At 34.2% G+C, this 14318-nt stretch overlaps 1 protein-coding gene across 1 annotated transcript in view; it reads left to right on the forward strand.

The window, feature by feature from the left end:
* LOC133187570 (stabilin-2-like) overlaps positions 1-14318 on the forward strand; it is a 35182-nt gene that overhangs the window by 17279 nt on the left and 3585 nt on the right. Inside the window, exons 26-35 of the mRNA XM_061322982.1 lie at positions 419-561; positions 673-790; positions 2791-2889; positions 3245-3340; positions 3500-3601; positions 4042-4170; positions 4572-4703; positions 4856-5002; positions 13355-13397; positions 13608-13760. Coding sequence (XP_061178966.1) covers positions 419-561; positions 673-790; positions 2791-2889; positions 3245-3340; positions 3500-3601; positions 4042-4170; positions 4572-4703; positions 4856-5002; positions 13355-13397; positions 13608-13760 — 1162 coding nt within the window. The remainder of the gene's footprint in view (positions 1-418; positions 562-672; positions 791-2790; positions 2890-3244; positions 3341-3499; positions 3602-4041; positions 4171-4571; positions 4704-4855; positions 5003-13354; positions 13398-13607; positions 13761-14318) is intronic.

Genomic DNA, 14318 nt, shown 5'->3' on the forward strand with positions numbered 1-14318 from the left:
TTTTCAACTTTTTCTCTAAAACCTTTAGAATCACTTTTGATACATAACATCTATCCATATCTAAAATAAAATGTGTAGATTTACCTAAAAATGAAATAAATTTTAATACAGATATTTGTATAATTTAAGGTATGAAGAATACTAGCTTGCATGATTATATGTAGCATAAATCTTATTCTAAACAAGAAGCTTGTGCAGAAATAAAAGTGGTTTTCAGAAAGAGAGAGAGAGAGTACCGGTAGGTTTGAGAAAAAAGTTGTCATGTTATAGTCCAAAAGCAGCAAAGCTCAGAATCTTATTGTTTTTCTTTTTTCTTTGAATTCCTTTTTTTTTTCTTGTTTTGTTTTTGTGTCTTTTTTCTCTTCTTTTCCTCAACAACACTTTTGTCATAAATTTTAAGTGTTTCTAATTTTTTTAGCTCTTAGAAGAAGACAGCATTCTTCAGTATTTTATGGACACCTACACATTCTTTGCGCCAACAGACGCCGCCATGGATTTTCTAATCAGAAGGCGGGAAAAGAGTTTCTTTTCTGATATTGATAATGTTCTTCCTTTCATAAAGTAAGGAAAATTCAATTTGATCATTACTTTGCAAATTGTAAATTTCATCAGACATTTATTTACCTTACCTTAGATTTAATTTCCTGTATTAATTTTATTGTTTAATTCCAGTTACCATACAGTTCTGGGACAGAATCGACTGGAGGATTTACGTTCCTCAGTGAATGTGGTAGACCGCTACAATACTTTGTCTGACGGTTTCTTCCTACACTTTAAAGTTGACAATGGGGTGAGAAAGTACAAGACTAGTCCTTGAATTTTTGTGTTACTATTAACATTATTTAAGTTTTATTACCGAGAGGTATAGCAAAGTTTTTCTTTATGTGTATGTACCACTCCCATTTTACATTTACGTGCTAAAGAAATCAAGTCATCCTCACAACGTCTGGGGTCCTTAGTCAATTTGTTGCCATGGAACCCCTGACAAACTTCATTCAGTTATTTTTTCGGGCTTCCTTTTCTCATTGAAAAGCACCAATCAAATGAAAGATATGGAGATAACGAACAGTATTCAAGTTTAAAAGTCCATTCAAGCAATACAAATCAGGAGCAGAGCAAACACGGACCTCTAAAACATCAGAGTAGGGATCAGGTGCCATGGAGGAGTGAGCATCCCCTGCTGACCGATCACACTGTAGTGTGCTCCTTGTCATGATCGGTAAATAACGGAAAAATCCGTCGGCAAATCAGTGGGTAAATAATGGCCTAACAATTAGTATGAAAAACGTCAATCAGCATTTAACTTAATGATAGATTGTATTTGCTGACAAGGTTATTCTATCGACCATAGAACTTACGAAATGATGACTTTAAACAGACTGTTGATATTCTTGTTTCATCAACTTGTTTGTCAATACCTTACTTTGATTTAGAAATTGTTCATACGTAGAGCATGCTCTTGCGTATCGAATCAACTGAAAGATATAAACCCCATATGCAGGTGATGAGGGTATGTTAAGTAAGGGAAATTGACGATTGAAAAGTTAGTTATCACGTTCATCATAAAGCTTTGTTGCTAGATTACCATTAAAAAAAATTTCTAGTAAAATATCCAAATATGTAACAGATGTGTCAGACTCTGTGGTATCTTTTATTTCAAGCTCATTGGGATATATCGTGTCGACATATGAATGGAAATAACTATTATTAATTGATAATGCGTCGTTGATATATCTAGATGTCGAGTTGAAGCCTAAGGCCAAAGCAAGAGTTTTCTTTTACTCATACGTAAGATTTTAAATGCTTCATATGAATACAAAAATAAGTCTGCTAGTAAGGGGACGCAATTGGTATCCATGGGAATTCCAATAGATTGTTGGAAGACCTGGTATCCAAAAACCACATAGATACTGTCTCCCAAAAAAAATCATTTTTTTTAAATCAACTTTAGAGTACTTGTGTGTACAATCAGAATATTTTTTAACAAAATAATTTTGCAAATGACCAATGATAAGGTACAAGTAATTCAATTTACGTGTTCCTTTTTATTGAAAAAACAGCTGTCAATGATGTCAAGAAAGCCTGAACTTCAATTTTTCGTGGGGAGTGGCTGTATCTAGAGTTGAAAAGTCGTCAGTTTTGATGTTATTGATTTTGCTAAAAAAAAAAAGTGATTTCAAATTTTCCAAAAGTTCCTTGGAATTTTAAGTATCCACATCTGATTTATATCACTTCTCGAATATATTGTTACACGGTACTTCTGAAGTTTCTCCTTCACTGCTGTTAATATTTTAGTGAGAAATAAAGAAAGCTTGGAAGAACAATTGCTGGAACCTGCTATGTGTCAAAGGGAAGCTTTCATTTACTTATTTAGTAAACAGATAAGGCAACCAGAAAAGAATCATTTGATATTTTAAATGCACTTTTTATAAGTTGTTTATCACCGAAAGGCTTTATGTGATTGGTTGGGAGATAAGAAAAACAATCAAGATTTGTAATTTTCCCAAAAGATGTCGCTGCAGTCAGACCATTAAATATTGAATGAAGTTTGTCAGGGGTCCAATGGCAACGAGTTAACTCGCGACTTTTGACGTTGTGAGAATGAAATCAAGTATCCCTTGTATGATATGGTCTTAACTAACAATAAGCTAGTTAACTGAATATAAATTCTTTTTTTTTTAATTTGTTTTTTCACGTGAGCAAATTTCCTCTGGGTTTTCTATTAATATTAACATATTTTGCTTTCAGTTTGTTTCATTGCATGTAGTTTTGCAATAATTTTGATTTTAGACGCTCCTTCTTTCAACAAATAACAGATTTGCTATAACAGCTCGAGTAATAAAAAGCAATCTGATAGCTGCCAATGGATATGTCCATATCATAGACCGGGTAAGAAGTCCTGCTGCTTTTATGCTTCTTTGTTTTTGTTTTTTGTTTGTTTGGTTGTTTTGTTTTGTTTGTTTGTTTGTTTGTTTTTTTGTTTGTTTGTTTGTTGTTTTTTTTTTTGGTTAGGTTTTAAGAACTGGATTATCAGTGAACTTCGTATTCATGCGATATAAATCTAGTGTACAACTTGCACCTATATATTTCTAAAATAACATAAGTGGTGCAATGAAAATGGTGCATTGATAAACGACATAATACGTATTATGAAAGACAGTTTTCTAACATTTATTTATATTAAGCAAACAAATGTAAAAATAAAATTTCAGAATAATTTTTTTTTCCTTATTTTGTTTATAAGGCTCTTGAACCAGAGTTAGAAAACAGTGGACTACCAACACTTGAAGATTTTCTGAACAGCAGCTCTGACACTACCATCTTCGCTAACTGGCTTAGGGTGGGGATCAAAAAATATATAAAAATAGAATTAGATTTTTTTTTATCTTATTATTTATCAAATGATTAATATACATCAGTAATGTTTGCAATTTTTTGCAATACTGTAATTTTGATTTTAAAAAGTATCTGATTAGTTCAAAATGATGTTTTTTGTCAGACAAAAGGATTAGTCGATGAAATCATGGATATGAACCAGTATACGTTATTTCTTCCAATTGATGAAAAGTTTGAAATGGAAGAACTCCCAGCAACATATATAGTAAGAGATCTTCATAGATCCAAATCTATTTTTTTTAAAAATCTAACATTTCAGGAAAATAAAAGTATCTGAAAAGTAATTTAGTCCCATATTATAATTATGCTATTAGAAGCCTAGCCTAGATGTGTATAAATATTTTGCTTCAAAGACTTGTATCTCTTGAGGCCTGTTCATTATGAAAATATGTTTAATAATTATGTAGTTAAATCCTGTACAAAAACATGTTGAATCAACAAGGTTGGGAAATTACATACGTTAATGATCTTTTTCCTGCTTTCTTTTTCTGGGATAGAAGGATCGACAAATATTAAGTGTGCATTTCATTTATCAACATAAACTCTTTGTTCTTTTATAATTATACACGTTCTAGTACGTGTCTAGATAATCTGCTCTTAATTCCATCCTTTCAATTCAGTAATTTGTCAGTATCCTGTTTTTAGACTAGTAACTACCTTCGATATTACGTCCTACCTGTGATCCGCTTGGCTGAGTCTTTCGACGATAAGGAGTCCGTAGAAACAGTTCTTGGATCGAAGAACAAGATCTACATTGAAATTTATGGTACAAAGGTAAGCGGTGTGTTATTGCAAGCGCAGCGAGCTGTACATGACTTGTGTATATCCTAGGGGAATGAACAGAGGAAATTCGAGTTTAAATCTACACCTTAAGAAAATTTGGATGAGCTATCGTGGACAAATTCTAAACATTCACAGTCCTGTTTAAGTACAAATACAAACATCTGGCTTTTGTGTATAGCAGTTTACTTGAAAAATTTATCACATATACATGTATATTCAAGGTATTCAAACTGGCATCATGAAATGTGAAAAAGGAATTGTTAAACGCAGTTGACTATATTATAGAGCTACACTATTAAATTAAAAATTTACATTAATTGCATTTCATAAAATACTCTCCAAAATAAATCTTTTTTTAATCTACTGATACATTTTCTAACTTTCCACCACAGATTTTTCTGAACACCGAGCGTATGATTGTTCACAGTAATTTTTTGACGGATGGGGGCGTAGTTCATAAAATTGCTGGATATATACATCCTAATCTAAGAATATGTGACGTCATCAATAGAACTGTTATACATGTGAGTTTATTTTAAATATATTCATTTTTGTTTAAACTCCTAAAAATAGTGAGCCAATTACAATTTTTGAAAAGAAAGACGAGTAGAGATTTCCATGTGTATTATAATTTGCTTCTGTGGAATGGGAATCGTAAATTTTATCCTAATTCCAGAGCGCATGCGTTCCCTGTGAGGTTGGCCATTACCAGTGTGCCAATGGATATACATTGGAAGCCGCCACTGTTACCAAGGGCTGCATATATGCCAGTGCTGAGGCACAATACAAAGGCTGCAGCGCCCTCTGTTCAAGGCAAGAAAAGGTAAACTTCATCAAATATACATGTAGCATTATACATGATAAAAGTTCAAAATGTTTATGTAATTTTTGGAGCTCTGCAAGTATGCATGTAATATTCATAATTTGTTAAGATAATTGAATTTTTTAATTAGGAAATTATAATGATACAATATTAAGACTGATTAAAGTGCAATTGCTGGTTTTTTTTCTCATTTTATATAGTAGTCAGTTCTTTATTAACTTTGCAATTATGTTCAACTATATAAAACAAACGTGCACAAGTACAAGTGGGTTGAGAGGAGAATGTATAATTACAATAAATACCTAATTTGTCATATTTTTCCATAATATTTTTTTATGCTTTACCAGAAAAATTTACCGAGGATGTGTATTTTTTTCACATTTTCAATATTAAAAAAATGCCATGTAGAACTTTCATAAAAGATGTTTCTATATTAAGACGTTTGGGAATATTTTTCATGTGTAGATCAATGACTATCAGGGATTAACGATCTTAGTCACCTGTGGGCTTTGAATCGTTTAAATATCAATATTTTCCTTTTATTTTTATTTTTTGGCCTAATTACTTGATATTTTGAGACAGACCTATAAGTACACTTTAACTGCATTTTTGTGCATAAAACTCTTATAACGAATAAATTCTTAAAATAATCTTCAATTGAAATGAAGCTACAAATTATATTCATGGAACATATTAAAATATTATGTAATGAAATAAGTGAAGATAGCGAAGAGTGAATGATGTCAACAAAAGCTATAAACATTATAAATCTGTGAACAGGGCATAAATGAATATTCTTGTTCTTTAAGAATCGATTATTAATAACCAAGCACGTTGATTTTCGTTTCTTACAACTTGGAAACTACGCATGTTATGAACGTTTGCATAATATGAGAATAGTCCAGTATAGGTGAATTGTAATTGATTATTAATCTATTAATTTGTAATTAGATAATTAATCAGTAGTGATTCTTCACAGTCCAGATAATGTATACTTTACATAAACAGCAAACAAGTGGACAACAAATTTTAATTTGAAAGGTCTTGATCAGTTTTTAAGCAATGTTTCATTTTACAGGTGAATATTTTTGATATCAATGAGAGGTTTCTTAAACATATATATGGAATATCATATATCAGATTTAATCTAAGGGTTGGTACATTGTATGGGGGTAAGCCGGAGTGTGCTTGCTGATACCACCAAAGGGCCAAGGGCCGAGATCAAATCTGCAATTTCAAATTACATTGTAAGCCTAAAACACTGGTAAAGATCAACAGTATTTATTTTTTTTCAGATTTTTTTTCTTACAATTAAGAAAGGACAAGGTATGATAACGGTCAAATTTGGCCCCTAATTTGAGTAGAGTGTTCCAAAGAACACATGTGCCGCCTGCTATATAGCGTCATTAAGAATAACAATAAATCTAAGGATGGTCAGTTGTCTATTTGCTGCTAGCTTTATAATGATTTATGATAGCAAAGAAAAAATTTCACGAATAATAAGACCGAAAGAATAGCATTTATAATATAAAATCTAACACTAAATTAGAAATAGCTATATTGAATAATTAAACTGAAATTACATATTAGAAATATTTATTTTTCATTTTAAATATGATAAATACGTTTTAATTTTAATCCAACTATCCTCCAAAAGATATTTCAGACTTTCTTTACTGCTGTATTCTACAACAATCATTTTGGTATACAATCCAGATGTATTTTCATAGTATTTAAATTTCAGTTTGTGTGCACGTGGTTACTTTATAGCATAATGTTTCAAAGTACAGTGTCATAAGCTCATAAATATGAAATATTAATGCTAATATCAAAACCCCGCTTAACAAATGAAAAGAGACACAAGTTGAATCAACCGTCCGGAGTATTTTTGCAAAGTAGATCAAAGGTCAAAGTCACATTGATTGTAAAGCTGGTTTTCATGATGTTTTATGTCAAACAGTGCACATGCTAGATAGCATAAATTTACCTCTTAAATGTCAAAAATATACTGTATATCGGGACCATGAGCTATTTTGAAAAGAAGGTCAAACGTCAAGTTCAAAGGCCAAGAGGTCGGTAACCATAGTATTTTACAAAAGCCAAAGTGCCACGCAATATATGTGGAAAGTGTGAAATTCATACCTTTTTCATATTATCAAGATTATAGGGTGTGACAGACGGACGGACGGACGGACAGACAGACAGACGCTGGGTAAAGTGATCCCAAAGTGTCGCTCTGCTCTGCAGGCAACACAAAAATCAAAAAAGTTTATCTTGTGCTAGTTCGCAATTAACAATTTTAAATGATGCTTGCTTAAAATCAAGCATTGGTTTTGATCAAAGTGTATCTGAGGCAGCTTAATAAAATAGAAGAACATTCAACCAAATTTCCTCAATTCTGATGGAACTTGATCACATTCTCTTCAGAAAACACAGAGTCCTAGCTTACCTCTCTGAGATTTTCATACAGTAGATGTTATATGATACTTACATGTATACATGAAATGTGTAAGTTTGGTAGATGGGCTTGCTGCGTGGTCCGAAACAAAATGTGACATAAAATTGAAGAAAGATTTAAATAAAAATGAGACAATTCGGAAATTGACACGTTTTTTACCTTCCTGTGACCACTTGAAACCAGTACCAATGTATTTGATTATGAATTGTTGCATCGTTCACAGCAGAGACCAAAATAAGAGTCTTAGCCTGTCTTGTTCTTTACAATAATAAATATTAACCTCTTTCCCTCCTGGTATCCCTCATTCATACATATTACATGTTGAGTTTGATGTTATATATGTCTTCTTTATTAGTTAAATTTAAAAAAAAAATAAAGGGTTGGATCAACTTTCGTCGAAGAAGTATGACAATCGAATGCATTTTTGTCATGAAAAATCATTAACAAAGATATTTTTAAATTTTAGAAAATTAAAGAAAATTAATGATCTGAAATAAGAGAGCAGTGTAGCTTCTGGCTACAGAGCGAGATAGAGAAATCTCAGCGTCGAGGGCGATACAGCCCCCGATGCATACAATTGTCTCAGCAGGCCATGAACACTCGTATCAGGGCTGATATATTACTAGGCATATTATGTTACCGTGATCGAGTCAAAGAATCTTTTATGACATACGTATGTATACATGTATCACTGCTGCAATGTCATAATTACCATTACGATATCACCATGCAGTCGAAAGGGTCGTTTTCCAGTATTCTGCATATATACCTGGTATACAGAAATATTTAATGATTTTACCATGTTAAAAAATAATACAAATTATCACAAAGCACGTACATTTTCATGAACTATTTTCTGATTTTTAAAACGTTACATCTCTTACAAACGTGAATATAACATTTGATTTCTTTCTGTATTGGAGGAAAGAAATGATTGGGTATTTCCACAATTGATTACTAGTTTAATGTTGTCGTCCAATGAAATGCGGCGTCTCTGTGTAATGAAATATGTTGAGATAACGAACAGTTTTCGAGCTCAAAAGTCAATTAAACATTACAAAATAGGAGCAGAGCAAACACGAGCCTCTAAGACATCAGAGGTGGGATCAGGTGCCATGGTGGAGCGAGCATCTCCTGTCGACCGGTTACACCCGCCGTGTGCTCCTGTCATGATCGGGAAATAACGGAAAAATCCGTCGACAATTCGGTGTGTAAATAATGGCCTAACAATAAGTATGAAAAAAGTCAGTCAGCATTTGACTTAATGATAGATTGTAATTGCTGACAAGGTTATTGTATCGACCATAGAACTTACGAAATGAAACGAGACTGCTTTAAACGAGACTGCTGATATTCTTGTTTCATCAACTTGTTTGTCAATAACTTACCTAATTTTAGAAATTGTTCATACGTAGAGCATGCTCTTGCGTATCGAATCAACTGAAAGATATAAACTCCATATACAGGTGATGAGGGTAATTGTTGCATAAGTAAGGGAAGTTGACAATTGAAAAGTTAAAGTCATCACGTTTACAATAAAGATTGGTTGTTAGATTACCATTAACGTCTTTTTCTAATAGAATATCCAAATATGAAACAGATGTGTCAGACTCTGTAGTATCTTTTACCTCAAGCTCACCGGGATATATTGTGTCGACATAAGAATGGAAATAACCATTGTTAATTGACAATACGTCGTCGATATATCTAAATGTCGAGTTGAAGGCCACAGCAAGTGTTTTTTTTTTACTTTTCACGTAAAAGATTTTGAACAAATTCTGCTTCATATGAATACAAAAGTAGGTCTGCTAATAATGAACTACGGTTGCCTAGGAATTCGGCAGACTTAAACAACCAAGATTGATTGATTGTTTGTTTGTTGTTTAAAATCCCCTCTCGAGAATTTTTCACTCATACGGAGACGTCACCACTTGCCGGTGGAGGGCTATAAATTTTGACCTATACTCAGCACCCAGGGCCATTGAGCAGTGAGGAATCTTTTTCGTGCCAGCACCTACTGCGACACGGGACCTGGGTTTATACGGTCTCATCCGAAGGACTAGTCTCCACGTCCCGCAGTGGGATTCGAACCCGCGACGTAAGGATCAACTCCCTACTCCGCGACTCTAAAGCAGACGCTCTAACCACAACGCCACACGGGCAACAAACAACCAAGAAAAAATGCTGTTAAATCATGTTGTCATTGAGTAATAAATATTTAATAGCAATTATTCCTGTCGTTTTGGTCAAACAAGATTAATCAGTCATCCTTAAAGAATAATATTCACTTATACGTTCGGGCTTGGTCCTCTGGTGGCTAAATTGTTGTATTGAACTTAGCAATAATTGTATAATGTACAAGATCATTGTTTCGTATGGGATAATATTTTAAATTTTTTTCACGGTATTACTAGTACCCGTATTGGGTTGTTCAGGACTTTTAATGCAAATCAATGAGATATATTTGAAGCTTTATATTTTCATCGTCTTTTACTATTCCTTTTACCATTCTGTTCCGATTGTTTCTGCTGAAGAAGTTTCGTCTTGGCTTGAGCCTTTTTGGACAGCGCCACAGAAGCGGCGACGCCTGCAGCTATCGCCCCCACAGCGCCCACTAGTCCAGCGATCAGCAAATTCTCGTCAATACAAATATCATCATCGGGTTCTTCAAGTACGATGTCGTTGGACATAATTCTGAGTCTGCTACCAACTGTTATGTCTTCATATGTGTTTTCGAGTAAACGATCCTCCCTGTTCCCTGTGTCTCGTTTCTTTCGTCTTCCCCATCCAGGACTTCCATCCGAGCAAGTAACAGGGTCACAATTTCCGAGGCAAACCTTAAGTGTGCAAGTAAAAACCATTTCGGTGCTTCCGCCTGTTACACTTGTCTCCCGAAAAGCTCCGAATGCTGTACTTATATATCCACGGGACAGTTGTCTGAAATTCGGGAACAGATGTCGATCCGTTGCACAAGAATCTTTTATTATATTGATATTACCAGCAGAGCAATGTTTCGAACGAATGTCAAAGTCTAGAGTATACTCGTCATCTAGTCGAATTGCCATTTCGATCTTGTCGGAAAGCTTAACTGTTTTTCCAGTAACCGACTGTAATTCTCCGTTTTCATTCAGCTTATACAATACCATGAAAGCTGTTGGACGAATTGTGACATTTTCCAAATTGTCGTCATTCATGTCAAACAACAGATCCATTTCGTCTTGAAGATCAAGAGAAGAAAGGTCGGCATTGCAGGAAATGGTTAATATCTTATCATCTCCAGTTTGATACAAGCTATTTTTCTGAACGACGACGCGGATATTGTTTTCCCATGTTATTCCACAGGCAGCAAAATCAAAGTTATGGATGGATATGTTTGATGAGGTATCTTCCCGACATGCTACTGATTCCCCCTGCACGAATAGAGTTCCTGTATCAGAGGCATTATAAACCAACAGTCTCAGATTATTTCTGGAGCAACTCTCCACTTCCACTTCCGGGTTAAACGCATCAGTTGCACAGTCAATGACATAGACGACATATAAAGTGATGAAGAGGAGGTTTATGTTGAACATGCTACAGGCACTTGTAACCCCCAGCTTGCTCCCTAATTGTTTGCCGGTATAGTGTCCTCTCCGGGTGTCTATACACAGTATCGTGGAGTTATTTATTTCAGTACAACTGGTCCCCTTGTATCAATATTGCAGTAGATAGGATTATTCTGCAGTTTGTGACAGAAATTGAATTAGCTTCTTGGTACATTTTACGATGACAAAATAACAGATTCGTGCAAAATGATAATTGCATTTTCCTCGTAGGTCATATAATGACCAAATATTTAATTATAAGCATATGCATCGTGTAACAATCAGTTTAAGCGCACCAAGGAAGAGAATTCTTCAAACACTATTTATTGCAAGTGGAAGCGATGGGTTTGGCTTTTCTGGAATAGGTGTAACAGTTACCTCAAAGGAAGGCTGTGCAAATGTGTCCTTAAGCAATTGGCGAACAGCGTTCTTTATTTTAGTGTTTAATGCAGTGTAAACAAGGGTGTTTATAACACAATGTGACCACCCTAAATATGTTGAACTTGCATGAAGTATGGCATTTACTTTCGTCATATCCGGGTCATAGAGGTTAAGGACGATAAAAGGTGAATAAAGAATTCCATACGTAACAAATATGGCTGTTACACTTAAAATAAGATGGCGTTCCTTATTCCCTTTGTCATGTATTGCACTAATAGGTCGTTCATTCGTTTTTCTGACTGGCGCGGTTATTGTTGAAATAGCAATTTGAGAAACGTTTTGCGACCGCGTTACACCTATCCGTTTCTTGTTCAAGAGAACCTTATGTAATATTTTTCCATAACAGAATAGAAGTACGGGAAGTGTGCAAATAGTGACTGCCACCATGATAAAAATACGGTAAAACTTCAAATGAAATGGATCACAAACAAATTTCTTCTCTTTGTATGTGAAGGAACCCCAGGCATTCGTTAACGGCATAAAGAGTACTAAAAATGGGAATGTCCATGACAGAAATGTTATTATTGCTAAGTTCCGTGGATTTTTATAAAGTTTTCTATACAATGCAGAATGCAAAAACATGAGATATCTGTTAAGAGAGATGAGTAACATGGAGAAAAATTCGGCACCGAACAATCCACATGTAACAAATCCAATGAGAACACAAGTCGATGGCAGATCTTCCATCTTATCAACGTACGTATTTGTAGCTGTACTTGGAAACACAATGACACAAATCAAAGTATTGTTTATTGTGAGGTTCAGTATGCAAAAAATACTGGGCTCCTTTTGTAATTTGTACTTCAAGATGGCGACGATGTTGATTATGTTTACCACAAATCCAGAAATTGACAATACAATGCAAAATACTCGCACGAGGATTCGGAGGTTGTCCGGCACGGAGTCGGGGGAGATGGGATTGACGCTAGTTCTGGTTGTATCTTCAAGCAGCGTTGACCATGTGGTACTGGCTGGGGTGGGAAATGGTGACAAGGAAGGTGGACGTTGTTGAGGAAGACGACTTGGTCTGCGTTGAAAATTATTGAAAGACATCTTAAGAAATACTCGGTTGAATCAGTTAGATTAATATAAGCCAGCTACATTTTCTCACAGTTGTCTTGCGATACACTTTCCTTAACATAAGAAGATAAAATTCATATAATGTAAGAGATTCAATATCATATACCTTAATATAAAATGGGGGTATTGATTAATTGTTTTTAAAAAACACTCAGGTGCAGTTTTCTGCTTCCGTTTCGCTAATGGCATACCTTCCGGCTTCTTTCTGGAAGGTAATGTCAGGGTTCAAATTATGTGACAGGGCATATTCCCACTTATAAGAGTTAGCATGTAGAGTAATCAATTATGTTGTAAATAATGTTATACAATGTTCTAACAATGGTGTCCTCACTTCAGTATTCACAGAATATCTTGTAGCATTGAATCACAAGAACAGATTCAAGAATGAAGCATAAACTTTACTATTAGGCTTTCGTGCATGTATTTGTCCTTGACTGTACCGTTTGTAGAGTGAGTGAGATTGGATGCAGTGCAGTCACGCCGTGGAACGTGACGACTTCACTGTTCTGCGCAAGTTACACAAAATGACGCACTTCTTTGTAAACTAAGGTTAACCAAAACGTTGATTTCATTTTAGTTATGTAAAGTTCATTGCAAATTGTAAACACAGATTTGTAAAAAGACATGATGTTTAAAAAATATCCACGTACATCATGCCAGAAACTGATTCCTCTTGTCAGGACTATTCCACACTTCTGATCATTATTATGTTTAATATTCCATTGTGATGATCGTTTGATCCTTTTAATAAAAGTTTTCCATCTGTAATGTTCATTTTTATCGTTTTAGGTTGTTGGATGTTGTGCTGGTTTTTATGGAAAAAGTTGCTCAGGTTTAAAATTATTTTACCTTAAACGTCTTCATATACTTGATCATTATAAATTAATTCATGTAATTACATAACGAATAAAGAAATGTTCATGTAATGATAGTATTCAGTTACATGTATTTTGAAAATCTTTAAAAAAAACTATTTTGATAACTCAAAAGTACTGATACCAAATGTTAAATGACTTCTGTATAGTTGCATTTTTATGAATAGCTTGTCAGGGCGGATCCGAGTTTCCTTGCAACAATAATGGGAACTGTAGTGATGGGATAGACGGTGACGGCACGTGCACGTGTTTCCCAGGGTACACCGGAACTTCCTGTCAGCTGTGCATCAACAGTACCGACAATACGACCACTGAATGTGGTATGTTTCTGTAACAGTGTTTAATGTTCATCACACTTACTGATAAAATAGATGTTTGAAGTGATCAGGTACATGTATATATAACTTTGCGTCTATTTCGATATATAGATTTTGAATAAATAATAGCCACACATACGTATGTTTTTCTATAACGACTTTATTATGATTCTGATAAATTTAATATCTCGCATTTTTTGATAAAATGGACAATAAAGTGATGACCTCGTCAACTCTAGCCTTTTTTTGGGGGGGGGGGGGGATACATAGTTTGAGCATGAGCAGAATATGATATACAGATAAACATTATTATAAACATTTATAAATTAGGTAACGATGAAATGACTTCTAAACACGTGAAGCTAATTTCGCATATTCGTTGTCGGATTTCATTTGTGGTCAAGTTATGCATGATATCTCAATACCGTCAAAAAGTAATGAATCTTTATTCGCGAAATATAGCTCCAATCAATTCAAAAGTGTGCCTAATTACCTTAGTGACCCTAGTATGAAACAAAAAAAAATCTTATTTTAAAAATAAAAATATCATATTTGTGCATT

This window comes from Saccostrea echinata, unplaced genomic scaffold (assembly GCF_033153115.1).
Source record: "Saccostrea echinata isolate AGI-Se365-2 ecotype Australia unplaced genomic scaffold, CSIRO_AGI_Sech_v1 ptg000015l, whole genome shotgun sequence".
NCBI lineage: Eukaryota > Metazoa > Mollusca > Bivalvia > Ostreida > Ostreidae > Saccostrea > Saccostrea echinata.